The following is a 27,162-nucleotide window of genomic DNA, read 5'->3' on the forward strand; positions in this document are numbered from 1 at the left end:
GAGTTTTGGAAGGTCTGAAATTTGTTAAAATGAGCAAACAAGTTCTACATCCTTGTGAGAATTGCGTTATGAGCAAACAAGTTATCTTCACAAAGATTGCCAAAGACTGAAGAAAGTACCACTGGAAATGGTCCATATAGACGTTTGGGGACCATCTCCAATTCCATCCCTTAGTGGATCAAAGTTTTACGTCACCTTCATCGATGATTTTAGTAGAAAGGTATTGATTTATTTCGTGAATCACAAGTCAAATGTATTTGCCACCTTCAAGAAGTGGAAAGATGAAGTTGAAAATCAGATCGGCTTGAAGATCAAATGTCTGAGGTCTGACAATGGAGGAGAGTACGAAAAGTCAGAATTCAAAGCATTTTGTACAGTTGAGAGAATTTAATTAATGAGGACAGTTTCTGGTAAAGCAAGACAAAATGGTGTTGCTGAAAGGATGAACAGAACATTGAATAAGCGGGCAAAGAGTATGAGGATTCATTATGGATTGCCAAAGAATTTCTGGGCTGATGTTGTAAATACAGCGGTCTACTTGATCAATAGAGGGTCGTTAGTACCCTTGGAGTTTAAGTTGCCAGAAGAAGTATGGAAAAGAACTCAAGTACTCTCACTTGAGAATTTTTGGTTGTACTGCATATGTTCGTGTTGATCCAGAAAAGAGTGACAAGCTTGATGGTGAGCCTGTGAAGTGCTATCTTATAGGCTATGATTCTGACATGTACGGGTACAAGTTTTGGGATGACAAGAAAAGAAAAGTCTCGAGACATTGTGACGTGACCTTTGATGAAAATATCCTGGACAAGGACAAAGAGAAGAAAGGTTTTAAGACAACAAAACAAGTGGGAGTTAAGGTTGAGTTGCGGAAAGATTCACCTAGTGATGTTGTAGAAGATACTCACCAAACTCCTGGGACAATTGTTGAGGAACTAAAGGTGGAGCAAGTGACACCTGAGCAGATGCTGAGAAGATCATCCAGAACTATCTGAGTACCAAATAGGTATGCACCTTCATTACATTATCTGTTGGTGACTGATGAAGGGGAACTAGAGTCCCTTGATAATGCCCTATAGTTGGAAGATACAACCAAGTGGGAGCAAGCCATGGATAATAGGATATCTAGGCTTCAGAAATGCGTTGCTCTTTCATCTATTGAGGCTGAGTACGTGGCAATAGCTGAAGCTGGAAAGGAGATGATATGGATGACAGACTATCTATAAGAATTAAGCAAGACGTACGCGAGAAGATTCTTCAGGTAGATAGTTAGAGTGTCATGCAGTTGGTGAGGAACCCGGTCTATCATTCAAAGACAAAACACAAAAGGCAATACCATTTCACTTGGAGGTTAAAGAAAAATGGTGAGATGTTTGGAGGAGATAGAGGGTGCAAAGAATCCACCAAACATGTTGAGTTGAAGTTGAAACATTGGGGTTGTGCAATGCCTCAAATGTGTGCGTTGTTGTACGATCCTAACAAGACGATCTATTTAAACGAAACTAACATGAAAAATGTAAGTTACCTTGCATCACTCAACAAAATGTTCATTATTAATTTATTTGGCGTGATCTTACTTTTCTTTTATATGTAGTTATTATTCGATCAAGCGAAAAATATCTTAAAAAAAAATGAGTTCAACTTATAAATTGCCAGAAATGAGAAAAACTATCTATCTAATACTTCATTTATATAACCTTCTTAGCAACTACCATCAATCGACGCTCTTTCCATTTACTTGAAACATTTTAAAGCTTAGTAGGTGTATTTAAAAATACTTAGTAAGTGATCTCACTACTAAGGTCAAGGTCAGAAAATGTATTCACAAACAATATTTATTATTACTAATAGGACTTAATTTTTATGACTGTTTCTTGGGCTCTATTTTCTTTAACAAGTAATGTCGGATGTATGGTACTTCTCTCCAATTAATTTATGCACGAACCCATTAGGCAGGCTGTGTTAACATGTCCCCTAAGACAAACAATGGGCTAGTGCACACTTATACTGTCCAAAATCAATAGAAAGGAAAGGAAAACGATAGTATTATGATTTGCGTGTCCATACATAACATGTTAAAGTAGTTTATGATCATATGACATACAACATGCATGAGATTCTACTTTAAATATCATAATTCAACAAGATGAGGTGCATACTTCCATACTTATCATGATATAAATTCCTTAAAATGTAATTATATGTTCATGATAGTTCACTCATGCCTTTCATACATTGTATATCATGAGGTCTCACAAGGAATAAACATGATCATATTATTATAGCAATCAGAATTCATCAAAAAAACAAACTTCATTCGAATATCATAAAACAAATAATATCACGTCAAAAAAGTCACATGTTAAGTGTGATTAATGTTTTAAACAATTTTCTCTTGCATGGTATATAGGGGTCCAATAGTAAATTCACTTAAAGTTTAAACTCTTGCTTTAGTCTAATGTTCTTACGTTTAGCTTCACCTAGTTGAATTTTACCTACCATGTCCATCCATTCAAAAAATGAAGCTTAGAGTATTCTTAGAGTCCACCTATATTTACCCAAATTTTAGGATTTTTTTTTTTTTTTTTTTGGGTTATAATTAGGTCAGAAACAATTTTAAAATGGTTGGTAATAATAAAACGTGATAAAAGTAGCAAAACTGAGCCATTCTAATAGCCAGAAGCTTAGAGAAGTCATTGAGAGACATAAAACCAAGCGCGTGAGAGAAGAGATCTTTTGAAACAAAGAAACTTTAAGCAAACTAAAAACTTGAGAACCATAATCGTGGGTGTTGGATTTGACTTACGATCGAAATATATAGAAACAAGTAAAAGAAACAAACGAAAAACTTGAGAGGAGAGATCTTTTGAAACAAGGAAACTTTAAGCATCTAGCCTTTCAATTCTTTGTTGTGAAAAAAACATACTGGATGGATATTTACAAGAAAGAACTAATTAACTTTCTAAACTTTCTCCTCGCTTTAATAACCAATAAAAATCTTCTTAATGCCACTTTCAAAAATATTGTCATCCACATCAAATTCTAGGTTCCTATGCCTTAAATTGACATAAATTTTTGCATCTCCCCTGTGCATACACATGCACGATCTCATTAGTGTTTTGAACAACCTCTATTCTTAACAATTTATTCTCACCCACCTTAGTATGCTTGAGACTTCCATTATTTTTCATACAAAGTCTCAAACGGTGTCATGTCACTTGCAGACTTACTTGAAAGTTTTTGGTATAGGCGAGTTCCATGAGAATGCAATTTGGAGGCCCAATCCCAGAGCTTCAATGGCTGACAACCTTCACACACGCTCTCCTAGTCTCGAGCTTACACACCAACCTAACAATCACCAAACAAAACCACCAAATTTTCGAACACACCTATTCCTCGGTTTTCTGTGCTTTTCTTTTCCTCTGTTCTTCGTTTTTAAACCCACACCAACACCCTAATCGTTTTCCACTACCAACTTACCAACTCTTACAACTCTTCAACACTCCAACACCTCCAGCTCACATGTACCAATTTCCTTTTCCTCCTGCAGCTGCTGACATATTATATAATCTTTATGATGACTTAATTTTCAAGTAAAGAAGCTATCCAAAATAGAAGCTATCATAAATAAATAAGTTTTAGGATCGTTATTGGTTTTCAAGTAATGAGCCCTAAATCAAGATGAGCTCTAGGGTAAACCTTGATTTTTAAGTAATAATGCTGCCAGCTAAATCAAAATGAGATCTAGGTTAACTCTTAATTTTCAAGGAATTTTGATACTACCTCAACCTAAGTTTTAGGGATAACCCTTTAATTTTTAAGTAATCAAAATGCTACTCTACATTAAGATGAGCTTTAGGTTAGCCCTTGATCTTCAAGATGGTGCCTTAAATCAAGATAACCTTTAAGTAGTCTTTGATTTTTAAGTAATCAATATGTACAACCCTAGGTTATGAATCAAGTCAAGTAAGTGTACCACACACCCGTACCCTAAAGTAGCACTACACAAGTCCTAAGTCCACTAAAATATGAAGACGGCTAGGTACCACTCAAGAAACAAGAACCTGAGTACCAGAACTAAGAACCTAGACCAAGGATCAATGACAAGAAACTAGGATCAAAATCTAAGTTCTCAAACTAAGAACTCAAAATGTCATAACCAAGGTCCTTAAATTAGAACCAAAGGTAAAAAAACTCAAAATCTATGACCGAAGTCCTTCTGCCAAAACCATGATAAGAACTCAAGAATGAAGAACAGAGCATAAGGATCTAAGTTCTCAGGACAAAAACAAGAACCTAACAAGAGATGAGTGTAGTACTGTAGCATCTATCATAGCACGATTAAAACCTACAATTAAACTATTTACTGAGTTTTTGTACTCATTCAAGTTTTCTCATGTTTTTCAGGTGACAAGAAGTAGTTGGTCGAGGATGGAAGCGGATTTGGAGAACGTGTCATATAGAATCACACGAAGTTTTCAACTACTTAAGATTTCAAGTTGTTTTGTTTACTAGGCCCAATTTATTTGTACTCATTAAATTTATTTTGGATTTTTAATAAATGTATTTATGTTTTTGTATTAAAAAAGAAAAAAAATTACCATTTTACCATCCGTCTTTTGTCTTTCCACATTTTAATGAGTCACGACTCAAATCAGAAATCAAATCATGACAGGAGTCCTAATTAATATCATGTCACAACTACCTGTACTTAAATTCTAATTCATTTTATGTTTTGAAATTCTAAAGTACGAGAATGAAATCCTATAATTTTTTTTTGCCACAAGATTACAATCAATAAGGACGTAAGAGTTTCCATGGAAATGGACAAGAACAGCTCAAAAGCTTGTGCCCCAAATAGTCTCATCAACGACTTTCCCTTTCTTAAGATTCGACCTCCACTACTTTCTTAAGATGAAGCCTTATTTATAGCCATGAAATAGTGTTAGTGTTGTTGATGTTTATGTAAGAATCTCTTACTACAATTTGATTCATGGTTACAAAGTTCCTCAATCTGTTTTTTGCTAAACTTGTGCAAATTCAGTCGGATAATATTAGGGCACGCTACCTTCTAACAATGCGCTAGCTTACTTGCTTTAAGTTACTTCTTGTACAAATGCATCGAACACTTTTTGATAAAAATATACTACTCGTACACGTAAGTGACACATTTAGCTTCGACATAGTTTCAAGTCCTTTACTTTCTCATGCTTATAGAATTTGAAATAAATCATGTCTTTTGAGAAATAAGTTATATAACTCTTGAAACCAAAAGTTATTAGTATTAGTGATACTATTGGATTTATTTTAGGTTAGTTTGAGGTTTAAAGAGTGGATTTCATTAGATATGAGGTTGGAAATAGACCGAATTTATATCACCCTTTAATTTGAATTAGCAAAAGCAATGTCTCCTTACCTAATATGGATTCCAAACATTTGCGACCTAGATGTGAATGAGTCGAATTACTTATCTCTTAGTCTATTAGTGAACTATCTCTCCGGGAATTGTGAAAAATGTTTCCCTAGAAATATTTTTGTTATTGCTTTGACCTATATTCCTCAAAAAGTGGATCCCGCTCTAGTAGCTCCGAATAAAATAAATACATCCATTAAAATACGAAGGGTTTTTATTCCACGACAACGAAAGCACTTTTTTACTCTTTCATATACTAGGGGATTTCACTTGGAAAAGAAAATGTTCCATACTAATGGATTTGGTTCCATAACCATGTGTTCCAATGTACGAGATATTGTAGCAGTTACGATTGAGGCCCTATCGATTAGTATTATGTAGAAGAAATCAATTATGTACACTAATACAATTAGATCTGTTCTTCATAGACAAATTTAAGATTTGTGATTCTAGATAAGATCGGTTGAGGATGATTTTGTACAAGAGCTCTTTTCCGCATGTGTCGTGAATATCTTTTCTAAGTCCCTTTTAGAAATATTTTCCACTACCTTCCACCAGAGGCAATTGAAACGTTTTCCATTTATAGCTTATCACACCTATCTAACTTCTCATATGCAGTGAATAATGAGCTGCCTTTATAACTTTGTCGAGTAGTATCACTATCAATTCACCAGCCTTTGATGTCATATGCTGTATTTATCTCGAAACAGATACCAACTAAATCATTAATAATACTCTGGTTGTTGGAGTTTGGTCCATTCTTATGTCTTTAAACTATTCTTATACGGTCATTCTTCGTGTAAAAAATTATAGATAAAGCGTGGAAGGAGACGAATGAATAGTTCGAACATATGTCCTCGTGCTTAAAGTCTTAACAAAAATCAGCGAAGGAGTATGTGAGCGAGGGTTTGAAGGGACGCACACTCATGCGACGAAAAGAGTTCAAAAATCAACATCCAACGAGTGTCGAACATCCGACCTCGCGCGTGTGGAAATTCAAAGAAAACACAAACGATTTTTCATGTTCGGTCGGATTTGAACTCTCGCCTAGGTGCGACTGAACAAGGTTGGAGTGCGTAGATAGTTGCGCGTGGTTGCACACAGAAGACCCCTGGTGGCATGTATAGGCACCTGGGTAAGTTGTTTTTCCCACGTTGACCTCTTTTTATATACTTTTTTATTCAATTTTGATGCTAATCCTATTTTTTTTTCTTTTAAGATTCACTTGGAAATTTTTGAAAATTTAGAGCATTGGACAAGTTAGCCCCATAAACTAGTTTAGAATGTTTTGGAAATAAGAATTCAAGTTATAAACCGTCAAGATACTTTAAGTTCCTAGTTTACCACCACCATAATCACGAAAATAACGTAAACAATATCACAAGAGATAAGACCAATTTCTATTCCCTTGTGTACCATCTAGTAATGTCTATGACTTAGTTTGGTTAGATGAGATAGTGTATAGAAGTTATTAAAACATCAACAACCTCAAATTAAATTCAGTTGTTCAAAATGTTACAAATAGGGAAATGAGTTTGAAATACAATTATAAAATAAGATACAAAAGATTCCAAAATGTAAAAAATAGACTAACGCTTCGTGACGGCATAACTCTCTAACATTCCTCCACCTCTACTAGCAGCTTATGAACACCTAAAAAAGAAAGGGGAAAAAGAGTGACTATAGAAGTAAACTCAGATTGCATTCATGACCTAGCAGGTGCACACAGGCTTTTTCTTTAGGTTTTAGGTGTATTGCTCTTGTTGTGCACAGTCTTGAGTAGCTAGCTTAACCTACGCAGTGGTAACCGGTACCAAAGATGGGGCGCTACCTCCATAGACTCTATACCAGGTGGGGACAACATGGAGAGTGCTAGTCTGCTCATCATCCACGAGAGGTTATTTGACAAGCCCATCCAACAACAAGCATGTAGTCGCCAAAGGTTGGGGGCACTATCCCTGATACGTGCCAGCTCCACTGGGTATCCACATGATCAAGGCCCTCTCGTAGGACGGATTCCCCATGTAAGATAACCACTAACTACCCCACATGATCAATGCTCTACTACAGGACGGATCCCCCATACAAGACAATCCTCACATGATCAACACCCTACTACAAGACAGATCCATCATGCAAGGTAGTCTACCAAACTACTGAGTCACATAGAAATTCTCGAGAATGTTTGCTACCCGGAAATTGTTTGGTCTTTCCTGACTCACTCGAATAAGAAGAAAAAACAAATGGAATGGGATCAGCGGAGATCCAGTATTTTCTGAATCCTTAAGGAATTACAAAAGAAATTCTTTCACGCTCGTTAAGTAATTATTTTCCTTCAATTAAACTTGATATTTTTTTAATTTAGGGATATTTTTTATTAGTTTAGTCTTTACAAAAATAAAAAAATAAGCAATAATTTTGGGCATGGGTAAGGGGTGGAGTGGTACCCACATGTAGGCAAAAGGCACAGCATATAATATCAATCAAACATGAAAATGTTTCCATTGAAATCATCAAACAAACCTAATGGATTTTCTCTCTGTTTTCCTGCTCCTCCTTCTTGTTTTCCTTTTCCTGCAACAATTCATTACCCGCCGGCGAAATCTCCCACCGAGCCCACCGTCTGTTCCGATCATCGGCCATCTCCACCTCCTTCAACGACCAATCCACCAGAACTTCCACAACATCGCCGCCAAATACGGACCCATTTTCACTCTCCGATTCGGATCTCGCCTTGCCCTCATAGTCTCTTCACTCCAACTAGCCGAAGAATGCTTCACCAAAAACGATGTCGTTTTCGCCAACCGTCCTCGTTTGCTCATCGGCAAATACCTCGGCTACAACTTCACCACCATCTCCACCACACCTTACGGCGACCTCTGGCGAAACCTTCGTCGGCTCACCTCTATGGAAGTCTTTTCCACGGCGCGTCTCAACGCAGCTCTCAGCATCCGTAAGGATGAAATCCGGCGATTGTTGGTCAAACTCCATTCCGAATCGTTTGCTAAAGTGGAGTTGAAATCGATGTTTTCAGAATTGAGTTTCAACGTTGTGATGAGGGTTGTGACCGGAAAACGGTACTTCGGAGAGGAGGTTTCCAATGAAACAGAGGCGAGGGAGTTCAGAGAGCTTATGGATGAAATATCGCGTCATGGAGGAGCGTCGAATTGGATCAATTTCATGCCGATTTTGAAATGGATTGGGTTTGGTGAATATGAGAAGAGTTTGGCCAAATTAACGAAAAGGGCCGATAAATTTATGCAGAAATTGGTTGAATATCGCCGGAATCAGACAGGATTTGAAATAGAAAAACAGAGTACTCTGCTTGATCGGCTTCTGGAACTTCAGGCATCTGAGCCGGAATATTACTCCGATGAGATCATCAAAGGGGTCGTTCTGGTTTTGTTGCGTGCCGGAGTTGACTCAACCTCTGTGACCATGGAATGGGCAATGACTCAATTACTCAACAATCCGGAGGTGATATCCAAAGCCAAAGCCGAGATCGATACCAAGATCGGTCGAGATCGACTCGTTGATGAATCAGATCTCGCCAACCTCCACTACCTTCAAGCCATTATTTATGAGACCTTCCGATTGCACCCTGCAGCGCCGATGCTCCTCACACACTATTCCTCCGATGACTGCACCGTCGCAGGCTACGACATTCCTCGTGGGACGATGTTGATGGTCAATGCTTGGGCAATTCATAGAGACCCCAAGCTGTGGGATGACCCCATGAGCTTCCGACCTGAGAGATTCTTAGGGGCAGGGAATGAGTTGCTGTCGAACAAGTTAGTTCCTTTTGGGATGGGAAGGAGGGCTTGTCCTGGGGAAACTATGGCGCAAAGGTTAATAGGATTGAGTTTGGGGCTATTGATTCAGTGTTATGAGTGGAAGAATGTTGGATATCAAAAGGTAGACATGACTGAAGGTGGAGGTATCACCATTCAAAAAGTTCAGCCTCTGGAAACCATGTGTAGAGCTCTCCCAATTATGGATAAAGTTCTATCAAATGGTTTGGACTAAATTTCACCAAGGTTTGCTTACCGCCTTCTTCTAGATGTATGTAGAAGTAGGTAGAAGATGTCTGTTTCGTGTCACAGCATGCTAGTCCATGCCCATGCCAACCACTTTAGTTAATTCCATGTTGTATTATCTCATTTTCTATCTGTATAGGTCTACTCTACTTGAATCGCCCAAAATGTACTATAAAAGTGTGACTCGTTGTCAACTCCTCCCCTGATTTTGTATGATCTTTCGGCGAAATTAAGTTTAAGTCTGCCAGACCTAAATCGTCTCAAAATATACTGAAGAGAGATGCAACTAGTTGTTAGGGGATGCTATTAGCTGTCAAATTCTCCATACCTGAAAAGTTATATGTTACTTAGTCGTTGTGCTACCTTTTGCTGGTATGCCATATAACATTGCTTTCAATCTCTCTCAACCTTGCTTTCAAAATCTAAGTGCCCCATTTAATGCTCAACCGTAGCGAATACAAATTAACGTGACTCACTTGATGTTGAGAGTGAGTACCGCATAATCGTGATGTTCGTTGATATGGAAATCAACCCAAGAGAAAGTATGGAACGGATTACCTTGATGATCAAGATCAAGAGTAAAGAAAACTCGTTTCTAAACTCGTGATTTGAATCACTCCACAAGAGATTTGATCAATACCACTTGAATGACTTTACATGCAAGTTCTAAACCTAAGAATTTGCAAAGAAAGTTTTAGCGGTCAACAAAGCTAAAATAGAAATTGCGGTCAACAAAGCTAAAATAGAAATTCTATTCGTAATTCCAAAATCTGATGTTTAATCAAAGAAAAGAAGATTTATATAGCCTTTACAACTTTAATTATGTGATACATAACTACCCAAATTAAATGAGCTAGTAAACGAGAAATACTCCACCTCCATATTAAAAATTAAAATGGCTAATTAATGGTGGGCTAGTTAATGATGGAATATAGTAACCTACCTGAGTTGTGTTATAACCTTAACTCCTATATTTAAAACTAGCTGAAATATGACAAACAAATAGTTAAACTATAATTAAATAATGCAATTAATAAAATGTGCTTATTAGTCATCCTTTGAATAGTTTCATAAATTCAACGGAGTTCATTAAATGCAACTTAAAGTGCATTTAATTCATCTCTTTCTTGAAGCTCGACTTTGCATAACATATAAGGGAGGTCTCCAACGTCTTCTAGAATTTCCTTTGATGAGCTCATCATAGCTTGAATATAACTGTATAAGGTTTGTTGTAGCTTCTTGGCTCTCGTCCTTGTAATTGGACCTTGAGGTATGAAAATTCCTTGGTCGTGGTTCATATCATTCTCCCCCTCTTGAGAAGGATTCGTCCTCGAATCCAAGCCATCAGTTACATCAAAAGGACTCAAATCAACAACATTAAAAGCTGCACTAACACCGTACTTACTTGGAAATCAGTTTTATAAGCATTGTCGTTGATGCATTCAAGAACTTGAAAATGTCCATCTCCTCGTGGTAAAAGCTTAGATTTTCTTTAAGTAGGAAATCTTTCTTTTCGGAAATGTACCCAAACCCAATCTCCTGGCTTGAAGATGACAATCTTACGTTCTTTATTAATTCGGGTGGAAACCTTGGAATTTTGTTTCTCAATTTTACTTGCTTGTGCAGTTTATGAACAAACTCAACCTTGGCATTTGCATCAAAATTCACAAACTCTTTTGACGGTATAAGTAACAAGTCAATGGAGGTTAAAGGATTAAAGCTATAAACATGCCAAAAGTGGCTTAAAAATTTTACATCACGGTCACTAACGATGCTTTTAGGAACGTCATGTAATCGTACAACTTCCCTAAAGAACAAGTCAGCAATATGTTTTGCATCATCAGTTTTGTGACAAGGAATAAAATGAGTCATTTTACTAAATCGATCAACCACAACAAAGATGCTATCATAACCTTTCCTAGTCCTAGGTAAACCTAAAACAAAATCCATTGATGTATCAATCCAAGGACCATTAGGAACTGGTAATGGGGAGTATAAACCATGTGGTTGAAGCCTAGATTTAACTTGTTTACATGCTATGCAACAAGCACAAACTTTATGAACATCATGTCTCATTTTAGGCAAAGAAAAATGTTTAGAGAGCATATCATAAGTTTTAGAAACTCCATGGTGTACCATTAAACCACCTCCATGAGCTTCCCTCACAAGTAGCTCACGGATCGAACAAGATGGTATGTAAAATTTGCCTTTTCGGAACAAAAATCCATTTAACAACAAGTAATTATCCACAATGAGTCCCTTTTCACAAGATTCAACAAAAGGAGCAAAAGAACATGTCATGTTGATACAAATCCTTTATGTGTTCAAAACCCAACAAGCTAGCATTCAAAGTATTAAGGAGGACATACCTTCGTGATAAAACATCTGCAACAATGTTCTCCTTACCTTGTTTATATTTTATGACATAAGGGAATGTTTCAATAAATTCTAACAACTTAGCATGTCGTCTGTTGAGTTTATTTTGTACTCTCAAATGCTTTAAACTTTCATGATCCATATAAATAATGAACTCCTTAGGCCAAAGATAATGTTGTCATGTTTGCAATGCATGAACCAAAGCATAAAGCTCTTTGTCATAAGTTGGATACCTCAAAGATGCCACCAGTCAACTTCTCACTGAAGAACATTAAAGGTCTTTGATTTTGCATTAATGCACCACCTATCCCTACTCCACTAGCATCACATTCAATTTCAAAAGTAGACTCAAAATTAGGTAATGCAAGCAACGGAGCAGAACTCAATTTTTCTTTCAAAGTTTTAAAAACAAGTTCTTGATCTTTTTTCCATATAAAGGATACATTTTTCTTAACAAGTTCATTCAAGGGTGAAGCAATTGTACTAAAATTCTTAATGAACTTAGGGTAGAAACTTGCAAGACCATGAAAACTTCTTATCTCACTTACATTTTTAGGTGTAGGCCAATCTTTTATAGCCTTCACTTTCTCCTCATCAACCTCAACACCATTAGATGAAACTACAAACCCAAGAAAGTTAACTTTTTCCATGCAAAAGCTATATTTCTTTAAATTTATGTGCAAACATTCGTTTCTTAAAGTAGTCAAAACATTGCATACATGGGTAATATGATCAGCTAAAGATTTAGAGTAAACAAGGATATCGTCAAAATAAACAACCACAAACTTACCTAAGTATTCTCGTAAGACATGGTTCATTAGTCTCATGAATGTACTAGGTGCATTAGTTAATCCAAAAGGCATAACCAACCATTCATAAAGACCATACTTGGTTTTAAAAGTTGTTTTCCACTCATCCTCAATATGCATGCGAATTGATGATAACTCGATTTTAAATCAATCTTAGTAAAAAGACTACATCCATGCAATTCATCAAGCATATCATTTAATCTGGGAATTGATGCCTATACTTTACAGTTATCTTGTTTATAGCCCTACAATCAACACACATACGCCAAGAACCATCTTTCTTAGGTACAAGAATAACTGGAACAAAACAAGGACTCAAACTTTCACGTACATACCCTTTAGCAAGGAGTTCACTTACTTGCCTTTGTATCTCTTCAGCCTCCTTTGGATTAGTCCTATAAGCTAGTCGGTTGGGAATGGGCGCGCAAGGAATGAAGTCAATCTTGTGTTCAATCCCTCTAAGTGGTGGCAAACTACTAGGCATCTCCTCGGAAAATAAATCTTCAAACTCTTGCAAAAGCACAACAAAATCACTAGGAAAACAAGGGTTAAGCATGTTAGTAAAGTAACAAGACCCCTTGCACATAAGTACAAGAATAGTCTGGTTAGAGAGCAAAACATTCCTAGCCTCACTTGATCTAACATACAAGCTTACTGATTTGGCTTTTCTCTCTTTTTTTTTCTCTAGGCTGAGTGTTATTCTCTTGCTTTTCACTCAAGCTCTTTTTTTCACTTGATTCTTTTTCAACCTCTGCTTTTGGCCTCTTGCCTTTTCTTTTCAAGTTTGCAATGATCAATAAATACATCTTTTGGAGACAATGGAATAAAAGTAGTTTTTCTACCGTTGTGAGTAAAAGAGTATCGATTTGCATACCCATCATACATTACCCAACGATCAAATTGCCAAGGCCTCCCCAGTAGTAAATCTCCAACATGCATGAATACAACATCACATAAAACATCATTAACATATGTTCCAATAGTAAAAGAAACAAGAGCTTGTTGAGTTACCTGTACTTTCCCATGATCATTCAACCATTGAAGCTTGTAGGGTCGTGGATGTAGTTGTGTCTTTAAATTAAGTCTTTTGATCAGAATGAAACTCACAACATTGGTGCAACTACCGCTATCAATGACAACACTACAAGGTACAGATTGAACAAGACACCGAGTTTGAAATAAGTTCTCCCGTTGGTCTAGGCCGTCCTCCTTAATGTGGGTGTTTAGAGCTCGTCGAGTAACCAAAGATATATGTGTAGGGTCCTCTTCACTAAACTCCCCACTCTCGTCAGTTTCCTCATGTCATCATGTGCCTCGTCATCCGTAACAATTTCTCCCTCCTTGATGGTCATAATTCTTGCATTTGGGTAATCTCTATATATTGTCTACCCCTTAACATCTCCAACACTTTAAATCTCTATTTCGAACATTAGACTTTTCTACTTTTTCTTTCCCTGTTCTAGAAGTCTCCTCTTTCTCAAATTTAGCTTGAGACTTCTCATTAATCTCTTGATTTCTATGCTTATAATCATTCTTACTATCATTTTTCCATGTAGAAGTAGAATTGGGAAAAATTTTAGAAGAATACCGTTTTGATTGTCATTGGATTTGCCTCTCGATTTTAATTGCAATGTGCAACAACTCCTAAATATTAGAATAAGGTTGTAAAGTAGTCTTGTCTGCAATCTCTCTGTTTAACCCATTAAGAAACCGCGCCATGAGAGCCTCCACGTCCTCATCGAGATCAAGTCGATCCATCAATGTATCCATCTCCTTGTAATAATCTTCCACAGATTTGCGTCCTTATTTCAATGCTTGAAGCTTTTGCGCCATGTCTCGTTGAAAATATTGTGGAACAAAATGCTTCCTCATGGACTCTTTCAACTCGTTCCATGAATCAATTGGTGCTTCAAGGTTTCTTCTCCTACTTGACATCAATTTATCCCACCAAATTTGAGCATATTGTTTGAATTGAGAAATGCATAACAGTACCTTCTTTTCATCACTAAAATTATGACAGTTGAACACCGACTCCACCGTTTTCTCCCATTCAATGTACTCCTCTAGATCGGTTTTGCCATAAAACTTGGGAAGTTTTAATTTGATGCTCCCACGTTACGATCAATTCTATCATCATAAGGAACTCGTTGTTGTAAATTATGATACCTTCTTCCATGGTCTCTCCCTCGCATCAAGCCATGACCAGCCGCATGTGGATTATCCTCGTGGTGATCAGTATTGTCGCCCTCATATGTATCGGTTGAGGGCGTAGGTAGTGGAATCCTCTATCGAGCTTGATTTTGAATCTCTAATCTTCCTATTCGATCAGTCAACTCTTCTATTCCTCGAATTAGTCTTTCCATGGTTCGTTGTTGTGTTTCTCTCAATCGTGCATCAGTAATATCAGTATTGTCGTCTAGATTTTCCATGCTACATAAGAAAGGTAAAAGAAAAAAAAAGACCTCACAAGCATTGAAGAAAATCAATCATATAATATGCTTCAATGAAGAAGATGGGAAGAAAATATTGTTGAAATTATCAAAAGATATTTCAATTCATGCCGCATGAATGGAAGAAGAATGAAGTTTCATGTTTTGAATTTTGGGTGGATTACAATTTAGAATAATTTAGAGTTATTGTATTTCGTTAATGTATTTTAAGACTTTTAATTTAGTTTAGGTTACAATTACATCATGATTAATTATAGTCATTAAATATGAATGTTACCCCTATTGAAATTATAGTCATAAGTATGAATGTTACCACTATTGAAATTAAGTAGGGATGTTATAACTATTGGAATGCTTTAATAGTTTCATTTTGATTTCCAATAGTTTCATATGTTGTATTGTAAGCAGACTTGAAAATATGTGTCAGCAGCTAAGTTTATTTGCAATTATATGTAGTTTAGGTTGCATGTAAAATCATTCAAGCTCGATATGATCCATCTTGACGGTGAAGTTATTCAAATCACAATGCAATTGCGACCCTTCAAATTTGCAAACTCAACTATATGGAATCCAGTAGTTCAGTTCAGAACAGCAAAACAACCAAACTGTGGCTACCTTTTATTCCCGATCATCAAATCAAAGCTCGAAATCGAATTCGAAATACAGTTTTCAAATCCTAATTTATATGTTCAGAGCATACAGACTCGCTAACAACCTTCGCTTCGATTGGGCTTCTGGGATTTGAAGATCAAATCATGATCATCAAAAGTTGGGAGCCAGTCATTCGTTGCAGGATTGCCTTTGTAGCCGCCATGAAGATGAACCCTCCCACCAGTTGCAGCATCAATAAACTGAGTATGAACAACATTTCCTCCTCCTTCCTTACCCACTTGTATGAACCCACTCCCCGTCTGCTCCCTCCCAAATTTCATCACCAAAATCAGAGAGTTCTTTTTGTAATTTAAACTCAAAACAAACAAACAAACAACCAAGGAAGGTTAACCTTATGATGCCGCTTTTCAATCGAATCCAACTCCTTGTAATACGCCGTCTCCACATACTCCTCCTGCACCAACGAATCCCCAACTCCCAAGGCTAAGACCTGTGAACATTCCTCAAAATTTCATACCCAGATCAATATTCTCCCAAATTTACAGAGGAAAAAGATTAATGTAAAGAATCGATGAATACATGAGATTGGGTCTGGAGATTTCGGAGCTTATGGAGCTCGGGAATAGCCTCTTCTGCGGTGCTTCCAGATGCGTTTTGCGTCGAGGAATCGGATTCAGATTCGCTTCGGCTCGGTTTCATCGGCCGCTTGGGAGCGATGGAATCGAACTGGGCTCTGATCTGATCGGTGATTCGCATCTGCTCCTCGTGGTCCAACACGACGTCGCTGCGGCTCGGCTTGCTCGCTGTGCACCGCCGTGCCGCCATGGCGGTTCTGGCCTCCTTTTGTTTGATAGTTTCTTGATCTGTTGTTTTTGTCGTTGATTTGTAGGTTTTGGCGGTGGTTTAAATATTATATAGTGAAGAAAAGGCCAAATCAAATTCTTGGAATTTTATTAATATTTATCAAGTTACTGATTTACTAATCAATTTATGTGACTTATAAAGTAATCAAAACAATTTTTGACCGAAAATCAAATCTATGAAGATTAATTCTAAATTCTAAATAACTCAAATTGAAGATGAATATTAATCAAACAGATCAATAATAACTTTTTAATATTAAAGAGTTCTATGTAATTGAAAATCTCTTAGTGCCTTCAATTGTACTGTGACAACAACCCCAATATGAAGTAGGAGTACTGACATCTTATAGCCCATTTAGTCAAAGATACCCAAAAACCTACTAATTGTGGCTAATGTTTATATCGTGGCGCATAAGGTTCCAAATTTTGTGTCACATGCTATCACCGTACCACCATTCACAATCTTCTACAAATTGAACAATAGAAATTTGATTCTTCTTAAGATTATGAATACATTTGACATCTTTCAATGACCATTGATTTTTTATTGAAGTTTGTAGGTAGCATCCTTAATTCCTTCAATTTCTAAGGCTTTGTTGTTGACAATATACACATTTACGAAAATTTTAGTAAAGTTTCTTATATGGGATGAATGAAAAGATGCACCCAAATAAAAATCCTAAATTCAATCACGATGTCTACACTAAGGATTAGAGCATCCTTGTATCTCTCCAACGGTGACACTTTTCTCTGTAATTCCAACATGCTACATTTGGTCCGTTTGGAGATTTGTATTTCCAATTCTTTGATTTGGACTAATCATGTTTGTTTGAGCGAATTTACTTCCCACTTTTTGGTTAACATTGAGATCATTGTTCGATAAATCTCCAATTTTCCATTTGCGAATAATTTTGCTAAGAGCACGTCTCAGATTTCATCAAATTTCAATTTCTCAGATTCCTGAGAACTACTTATTGCGACAACAACCGTTTCTCAAGACTTAGATAAAGATGACATCAAAATCAATGTTTTAATTTCATATTCAAAATTAATTTTATAATTCTTATATGAATCAAAATAGATCCACTTCTAGGCATAGGCAGATTGAACAATTTATGCATTAAATATACTATGTTCATAACCGATTTTTTGTGTACATATTAAATAGCGCACAGATTCGACATGGTTATAATTTATGAAAATCTTTTTGGTATAGACAATTTTCAATTTTCATCTTCTAGAAACTAAAATCAGATCTATCAAACTTTTGGAAGTGGAAAAACTAGAAACAGGTGTATTGGAGTGGATTATGAGGACACATTTGCCCATATGACAAATACATAAAATCTGTTTTATTCTAAATGGATGCTGGAAGGAAGAGATATTTGTGAACAATCTTTGGGTTATGTGAAAAGAAGAAGAGGTGTAAACAAGTTTCACAAGCTTGGTATAGTTGCATTCAATCTTTCTCGTTAAAACACTAAACTTGGTTCACAATTTGGTAAGTACTAAAAATTCTAGTTCGATAAGCTAGCAACTTATTCTACTAAGTCTATAACGATTCTTTTTTCAAGTTGTTCATTTTGCTTCTTTTATTTGTTTTGACATATTTTGATTGGAGTTATATCCAGAACCAACAACCTAACACCTTTCCATATTGATTACTTCATTGGGGACAAAACTGAACAAGCCATTTTGTTTCCTATCTATTGGAGGGTCCCGACGATTTGAACTTGGAAGAGGAGAAATAGAATCAAAAGATGATCATAGTAGCTGTGATAATTGGGTTCCTCAAAGTGACCTATTGGAGAAGATTAAGTCCATGGTAGATCTTGCTCCTAATTTGAACCTTGAACTGAATATCACGTTTGTTGAATTGCAATTAATGATTTTGATGATAACAATGTTGGAAATTGCCATGAAGTTGGAAATTGCCATGAAATCTGCAGAAATAAATGACGGAAGCAAAAGAACAATTTGAGGGAGAAAGCTTTTAGATAGAAGAATCTTAATCACTTAAGATTTATTAATTTTTTTTTGTTGTAAAAATACACATAGTATTTACGGGGGAGATTGCACAACCAATCTCCTAAGCTTCCTTCTCAAGTTCCTAAACTTTCTCCTAAAATTAAGCAGGGCTGCGTTTCAGTCATATACCCTGAGGAACGGGTTGACTATCTCTATTTGTTCCTCATTCGACTATCTCCACTTTGCTACCTTCTTCTGTCATTTGACCAAGGCTAATAGTATTGTTTTTCAAACTCGAGATGTAATACACCTAGGTCAATAAATGTTTATCACATTTCTTGCACTGGAACTAGATAGATCCTTTACCTTGGATCGGTACAATTGATCCGTCGCAAAGCTTCACGTTTCCAATGAACTTTTCTTCAAGCTCCTTGAACTTTGCTCGATCTCTGGTCATCTGGATGCTCAATCCGTTGTTTAGATACCGCAGTCTTTCTACGTCTGTGAAGGGGTTCGCCATAACCTTCTCTTCATTGAGGATCAATAGGTTGGGCATTTCCTCGACCAACATCAATGTGGGCTCTTCATCTTCAGAGAACATGAGGTTTGTCTCCTCATCGCACTTCTTGTTGCGGCACTCTGTAGCATAATGCCCATATTTTCTACAAGAGTAACACTTGATCATACTCTTGTCCTTACGAGGGTTAACATTTTCATGGGTTTGTGAGGTATTGTCATGACCTCCTCTGCCACCAAGTCCGTAGCTATGTCCACGACCTCTTTTTTCTTTGTTATGCTGCCACGTTCACTCATACCTGAAAAGGAAGAGTCTTCTGCATCTTTATTTTTCATCCGTGCGAGCCAGTCCTCATGTGTGAGTAAGAGGTATTTCTCCTCTTTGTCTTTGTAGCCACAAAGTCTCTCCTTATGGACCTTAAGACGACCAACGATCTCCTCAATCAACATGTTCTTGAGGTCGCCGAACTACTGAATGGAGGTAACAATCTGCATGAATCTTGGGGGAACAGCTCGAAAGAACTTCTTGGCGATGGAGATCTCCTCCACCACCTCGCCTAATGTACAAATGCCACTGGCAATCGTCGTCAACTTCATGGTAAATTCGTCTATTGACTCACCGTCCTTCATGTGGATAGCCTCAAACTCACTCTTCAAGGTCTGCACCTTTGATTCCTTGACACGTCCCACATCCACATGCATTGTTTGCAGCGTCTCTCACGCTACTTTTGTCAAGTCCTTCTCTGGCAACATGAGAAGAACATCCTCCGAGACTACTTGGTAGATGGCGGGAAGAGCCATCCTAACCTAACGCTCCTCAACGCCACCATGTTCGATGGCGTCCTATACGCCCTGTGCTTGTAAGTTAACACACATTTTTATCGACCATGCTGCATAATTACTCTTCGTGAGTAATGGGTACTCCCCTCCCTCCCGCTCCTTATCGTTGTCACATCTCCTCTGACAACTTCGCGTGGTGATGACATTTGTTTTGACATCCTAACGGTTAGGTTTTGACATAACTAAGCCAGAAACCTAAACCATTGAAGTTTAAAGTGATATATTATTAAATACTGAACTTGCTTTTATAGCCTTACAAATATCCAGAAACTACACAAATCTTGAAACAAATCTGAAAAATATTTATATAGATCCCTAAAAATACTAACTATTTTGATCTAATCAAATTCTTCTAACAATCTCTCCCTTAACTTATTCTTCCTCGTTAAGAATTAGTTTAAGTTAGAAAAACTCTTCAAGTTCTTCACCCAACTTCCAAAATGCTTCTAATTTTAGAGGCTTTGTCAACAAATCAGCAAGTTGATTTCGGGTACCACAAAATAATAAATTAACAGTTCCTTCTTTTGTAAGATTTTTAAGAAAGTGAAATCTTACTCTCATGTGTTTGGAACGTCCATGTAGAACTGGATTTTTGGATAGCTTAATAGTTGAAGTATTATCACACATTGACTTTGTTTCTTCTATTTGAGAGTGACCTGTCTCTTTGAGCATCCTTCTCATCCAAACAACTTGACATGCACAGGCACTAGCAGCAACAAACTCAGCTTTTGTGGTTGATAAGGTGACTATAGGTTGCTTACGAGAAGATTAAGCTACTGCTCCTTCACTCATCATAAACACATAACCTGAAGTACTCTTGCTATCTTCCATGTCTCCAGCATAGTCACTATCAGTAAATTCATTTAAATCACTAACTCCTCCCTTTCTATAAAATACACCATAATCTATCGTACCTTTCAAGCACCTTAAAACCCTTTTAGCTGCTACAAAGTGTTGTTGTGTTGGACATGCTATAAAACAACTAATTAAACTTACAACAAACATGAGATCAAGACGAGTATCTATGAGATACATCAGACTTCCCACTATTTGTTTATATAAAGTTACATCTACTTTTGCACAATTTTCATCTTGGCCAATTTTCTCTATTCCAAGAAAAAATCTCATCTGACCTAAGTCAGTCATATCAAACTCTTTCTTCATGAAATGTTTAAACTCCTCTCATAATTCTTCATCATCTCCAGTAAATAAAAGATCATCAACATAAATGCTTACAATAAGAATTTTACCTCCCTTCCTCTTGATGAAGAGTGTTTGTTCACTAGAACTGCTTTTGAATCCTTCCTTGATGAAGTAGGATTCTAACTAAACCAGGCTCTAGGTGCTTGTTTTAATCCATAGAGAGTCTTTTGGAGTTTGTACACCAGCTCCTCACTTCCCTTTTTCTCATAGCCTTCATCGGAATCTGCTAACCATACAGGTGGATGTCGATTTCTCCCTTCCCTTATTGTCAAATCTGGTGCAACAGTCACTGGAAAATTGTTTTCAGCAACTGGTTCAATTGTTTTAGCAACCGATTCAGTCGTTTCTTCCGTGATTTTCCTTTCTTTGTTTTTAGCAACTGGTTCAATTGTTTCAGCAACCGATTCAGTCGTTTTCTCTGTGATTCCTCCTCCTTCGGTTGTGTTCTTATCAATTTCATTGTTTTCCCCAATCTAATTTTTCCGTTGCTTTCCATTTACCCATTTTCGGAAATGGAGTCCGATGTTGCTTGCCTTTCATATTTGCCTCACAGGTGTTTGGAGCTCCAATTTGCGGCAGGCCTTTCACCATGTTTTTGTGTTTCAAGGTGCACAAGCCTTTGTAGCCGAGATGACCATATCGATGTTGCCAAAGTGTTGACTGATCCGTATTTGAAACTTGGAGGCATCTTTCTTCATTTGTTGTGGTAGATGGTTCAATATCCAAAATAACTTGCCGATTTACATTCATAATTGACTTGCTGTTTTTCCTTTTTGTGGATGATAAAGGCTACATACACCATCTTTAAATAGTACTGCTACTCCTTTTTCTTGTAGTGGTCCAATGCTCAAGAAATTATTTTTGAGTTTAGGTACCCAATACACATTACTAATAGTGAAACGAACCCAATGCAAAGTTAATTTCATTGCACCCTTTCCCATAACTTTTATACTTGTATTATTTCCAAGTTTGACAATGTGGGAAAATGTCTTGTCTAAGCTTGAAAACATACCTTCATTTGCACACATATGTTTTGAGCAACTAGAATCTAAGAACCAAGCATCACTTCTTTTTGTTTCATGTCCTTCCATATGAGCCATTAACAACATTTCATCCTCTTCTTCCAGCTCTGCATAATTCAATTCCTTATTCATCTTTAGACATTCATATTGAAAATGACCTAAGTCATGACACCTAAAACATTCAACAGTTGATTTGTTGAAAGTTGATCTTCCTCTTCCCCATCCTCTACCCATGTAAGTTCTTCTTCTTCTGTTACTTATTTTTATTTGTCCTTCAACTTTTAGAACTTGCTCCTCTCCATTAATGCTGGATCTTCGAAATTTTTGTTCATGCACCACTAATGAACTTTATAATTCATCAATGGACATGTTATCAGTATCTTTGGATTCCTCAATGAATACTACTACAACATAAGTAAATTTTTTAGTTAGGGTACACATAATTTTTTCCACAATTTTCTTGTCCGGCATATCTTCTTCATTGCTTCTCATCTTGTTGGAGATTATCATCGCTCTTGCAAAATAATCTGGGATACTTTCATCATTCTTCATCTCTAGGATCTCAAATTCTCTCCTTAATGCATTAAGAAGAGATTTCTTCCGTTTTTGGTTTCCGCCAAATTTTCGCTTCATTGAGTCCCAAACAATCTTGGCTGTGCGAGGATCCAAGATTTGTTCAAAGACAGTACGATCAATTGTTTGGAAGAGGTAATGCTTTACTTGATAATCTTTGAGTCTAGCATCATCAAGGTGGCCCTTTTGTTCCTCAGTCAGCATTGTTCCTTCCTCTGGTTCTGAGAAACCAATCTCCACCACACTCCATAGACCCTTTGCTCTGAGCAAATTTTCCATCAACTCACTCCAATGATCATAGTGACCATCAAAGTGAGGGATCTTCCTAAAGTTTTGTCTTCACTCATACTCTCTATTTGTCACTCAAAAATTGCGACTCTGATACTAATTGTTAGGTTTTGACATAACTAAGCCAGAAACATAAACCATTAAAGATTGAAGTGATGATATTATTGAATACTGAACTTGGTCTCACAAATATAAACAGAAACTAACCAGACATCTTGTAAACAAATCTAAAAAATATTTAGATTCAAAAATACTCTAACTATCTTGACCTAATCAAATTCTTCTAACACTAACTCTATACCAAATATTGAAAAATTACTCACGATCCAAATATGTTGAAACAAATAAACTTGAGGGGAGAGAAATTTTGAATAGAAGAACATTAAGACTTATGCTTTATTATTTCTTTTTTTGTCGTAGTAATAACATAATCTCATGGGTATTTACCATGGAGACCGATCTCCTAAACTTGTTCGTCAAGTTCATAAACTTTCTCCTAAAATTAAGCCATTATTGACAAATCTTAGTGATTGATCTCTTAAACTTTTAAATAAACAACTGTTAAATCTTCTTAATCGATCAAATCAATAACTACTAAATAATTATCTTAAAAAAATTGCTCTACGTTAATAACTTGTTTTGCTAAGTAAAATTTGTTAACTCATAAATTATCGGTATTGGAGGAGTTGGGAAGGTTTATGTTGGCACATATTGGCGACAAGAAGGTGGCTGTGAAGCGAAGTCAACTTGGGAATGTTAAATTCGGCATCTTCATCTGGTTTCCTTATATGGGTATATGTTAAACCGCCTCCAATCAATATTTGAGTTTAAATTTCAACTGCTTTTTAAAAGTTTTTAAAAGTTTTGAAACTAAGTTGAAATCATTATAGGTATAGCCAACAAAACCAAGGGATGATCTTGGTTTACGAATACATGGAGGGGGACTTTACAACAGTACTTATACACTTCAAAGACCAAAGATCGTCTTGTATTATCATGGAAGAAAGGTTTGAAATCTGTATCTATGCAGCAAAAGGGCTTGATTATTTACACACCCGTCATCTTTCTCACCCGTCGGCTTGAATATCTGAGCATCCTACGCCAATGAATTGGACACCACCATTATAGGCACTTCAGCTTAAAGAACAAGTGTAAACATACCTCAAAATAGAATTAAGATGAAAACTTGAGTCAAGCTTATTTAAATGATCCGAACCGTTGACCTGATTGAATTGGCTGCCCATTGACCTAGTTAGTTGATCATTGATCGCTCACTAACTGAACCGCTAGCCGTGTGCTTGTTGAATAAGACCAAGGCATGCGCTAAACTAAACCGATTCAAGGTTGGTGCAATTCTTCTTTCTACCAAAATTGACACTCACAAGGCTTCTTTCTACATTTCTCCACAAACAATCCACGACGGCATAGTACCATAACCTTGAAGGGTAATGACAAACCTATTATCCTCGAAACTGGTGCACAAAAGATCAAGAAGAGATTACAAGATACTCTATAAAATATTACAATACTCCACTTAGAATTTCTTGGAATGAAAACCTTCGTAGGGTAGAAAAGTATTTATAGAAGAGGCTGATAATGTTTTTGTAACAATCTTAAATTTCTACTAACCTAAAGTCGTTACCATTATCATAACTGTAACGACCCGAAATTTTCTACTTAATTTAAGGTCACTATTGTATACATACCATAAACATTGAATGCGAAAGAGTTCATTTACATTCCATAAAACATAACCTTTACCTTAAAACACAGCCATGGACTTACGTGTTTTGAAAACATATTTAAAACAAGACTAAATAAAATAAATAAGAAGTTAAAAACTTCTAACCTAAGTGTAAGAAAATAAATACCACTATCCTATGCATGTGTCATGGTCTCGAGTTGCGATGTCGTCACCAGTCGTACAGAAATGCGTTGACCTAACCTGAAAAATAAATGTAGTAGCACTGGCTTGAGTATTTAAAGAAATATTCAGTAAGTGACCCTACTATTGGGGTTAAATGCAAGAACATGTGAATGCAATGACGGGACCTACCCTTTCAATCTCTTTTCCTACGGTATTGCCCTAACGAGTAATTTGGACGTGTAACATATACTCTACACACAACCCATACGTGCGGGTATGGGCTCACCAGTTAGTTCGCACACCGCTGGGCCACCTTACTTGTCGGGCGAGCATATATTGGGACGCTCCCTAGGCCGGACACCCATTAGAACTAGTAACCGTCATGGTAGCGCTATGCAAAACATAACGATCGTTGTCCTGCCATTGGATGTACGCGTCCGTACCCTCGTGATGGAATAGGGGAATCCCTCTAAATGCATGAGCACACATAATGCATGAGGTCTCCAACATTTATACTTTATCATTAATGAATATAACCCTGCTATCATCTTTCATGCTTAACATGTCATTTCTCATTTTTCAGTCTACGTATCATACATAATCCTAACGGGGTTACATTTCATTTCATTTATCGTGATATCATGTCATTCATAACATGTTGTATGCATACAATTTAGAAAACATAACATAACGCTCCATGCTTTTAACTGTCGTTTCATATCGTACAATTCATACAACAATTACCTCAATGATCACACAAAACAATCTAAAAATAGCATATCACATCACAATATATCGTATCATAAACATATAATATCGTAAACACTTTGTGGTCATATCGTTCTCTAACTTATCATAGCCTTAATGTTCTTATACCTATCACAGTCATATCGTTACGTTAACGTACCTTAGTCATATCATCATAGGAACGTATCCTAACGCTATCGTTCTATCAATCTATCACAAATCTATCCCTTTCTACCCATATCCTAACCATAATCTTTCATTAACTCCGGTATGTAACCTAACTCTAACGTTTCATGAACGTATCTTACTCCTATCATTACATTTCGTTTTGTGCATCCTTCTCGTATCTTATCTCAAACATATCCTTGAACACATCATACCATAATTATTATCACACAATTCACATATTATAACATAACATAAACATAATATAAGCATACCGATTCACAGATAATTCACACATATCAGTATATATGACACCTACAGAACCACAGGCACGTGTCAACATCAACTATTACCATGTCAATAGTAAGGTCACTTACCTGGTTAGCTTAAGTCGTTGTCACAAATATATCTTTTATGAAAGTTTGATTCAGTCATTTGAAATCAAAGTCAACCTATCTGAGCCCATGACAACAGTTTCAAGTTTAAACTTTATAAAATTATTTCTCTAATTTACATGGGTCCAACGTTAAAAGTCTTGAAATATTATATATCTTTAATTATATTTTTATTAAAAATCTTATTTTCAATAGTTATGGTTGTATAACAAATGGTAGATAGAGTTATTTCAAGTTATTTTGCATTTTACTACTCTCTGTATTTACTTTTCTCTCTTTAGTTTTTGGTTTTAAAATCATGAATCTTCCTTTTTTTAATCCGTATTTACATGTATTGTTTCCAAATCTTTGCTTATCTCAGTGTTTGTTTACTGTTCACAAATTTTCTTGGTCATTCTATTTATAATCTATTCCTTTGGCTACTGATATTAATTTAATCTAATATTACTAATGTGACGTGATTTACTACAATTCGTATAAATGATTGACATTTAGTTTTTAACTCAAAAGTAAACCATTGTAATAATTTAATGAATATCTAACTATAGTTGGCTGTGATTTCTAAAAAAGAAATAGGATAAAAGAAAACGAGCATCTAATATATACCTTGATCAGATCTATCTTCATGTAAATCTACCGAGAATGTCAATGGGTAAAGGCCATTCTCATTTTTTTTTTCTCAAATAAATCTGACAATTGTTGTTTTTTGTTTCTTTTGGTGGATCTGCTTGTTGAGGAGAGATAATTATGGGAAGGGATAAGAGGTTAGTGGAGAGAAGCAGAGAATTTTATTTATTTATGTATTTATTATTATTATATGTTTATTTCTTTATTTATGATTCTATTTATTTATTTATTTATTTATTTTGGGCTATTACAATAATCTATAATCTTATGCGGAATTAAACCTTTAAAATTTCGTCATAAAACATTGTCGTGGACTTTTATGTTCAAAAGGATATTTAAAACAATATAAGAAAATACTAAATAAAACAAGTAAAACATTAAAAGTAAAAACACT

At 36.2% G+C, this 27,162-nt stretch overlaps 3 protein-coding genes across 4 annotated transcripts in view; 1 reads left to right on the forward strand and 2 right to left on the reverse strand.

Moving 5' to 3' along the window:
• The window catches only part of LOC111483613 (U-box domain-containing protein 4-like), a 261,990-nt gene that overhangs the window by 173,075 nt on the left and 61,753 nt on the right, over positions 1-27,162 (reverse strand). The gene's annotated exons all lie outside the window — the stretch shown is intronic.
• LOC111483621 (cytochrome P450 81E8-like) lies at positions 7,904-25,724 on the forward strand. 2 transcript variants are annotated; one of them, XM_023129839.1, is made up of 2 exons: positions 7,904-9,478; positions 25,708-25,724. In XM_023129839.1, the coding sequence occupies exon 1, from the start codon at positions 7,937-7,939 to the stop codon at positions 9,434-9,436; it is 1,500 nt and encodes a 499-aa protein (XP_022985607.1). In that variant the 5' UTR covers positions 7,904-7,936; the 3' UTR covers positions 9,437-9,478; positions 25,708-25,724. The 2 variants fall into 2 exon arrangements, with proteins under 2 accessions (XP_022985607.1, XP_022985608.1); XM_023129840.1 differs by lacking the exon at positions 25,708-25,724 and adding an exon at positions 25,418-25,429 and having other exon boundaries at positions 7,904-9,476.
• Positions 15,665-16,608, reverse strand: LOC111483624. Its single transcript, XM_023129844.1, has 3 exons — positions 16,274-16,608; positions 16,086-16,184; positions 15,665-15,993 (listed from the first exon to the last, which is right to left on the reverse strand). The coding sequence occupies exons 1-3, from the start codon at positions 16,517-16,519 to the stop codon at positions 15,790-15,792; spliced, it is 549 nt and encodes a 182-aa protein (XP_022985612.1). The 5' UTR covers positions 16,520-16,608; the 3' UTR covers positions 15,665-15,789.

This window comes from Cucurbita maxima, unplaced genomic scaffold (assembly GCF_002738345.1).
Source record: "Cucurbita maxima cultivar Rimu unplaced genomic scaffold, Cmax_1.0 Cma_Scf00009, whole genome shotgun sequence".
Lineage (NCBI taxonomy): Eukaryota > Viridiplantae > Streptophyta > Magnoliopsida > Cucurbitales > Cucurbitaceae > Cucurbita > Cucurbita maxima.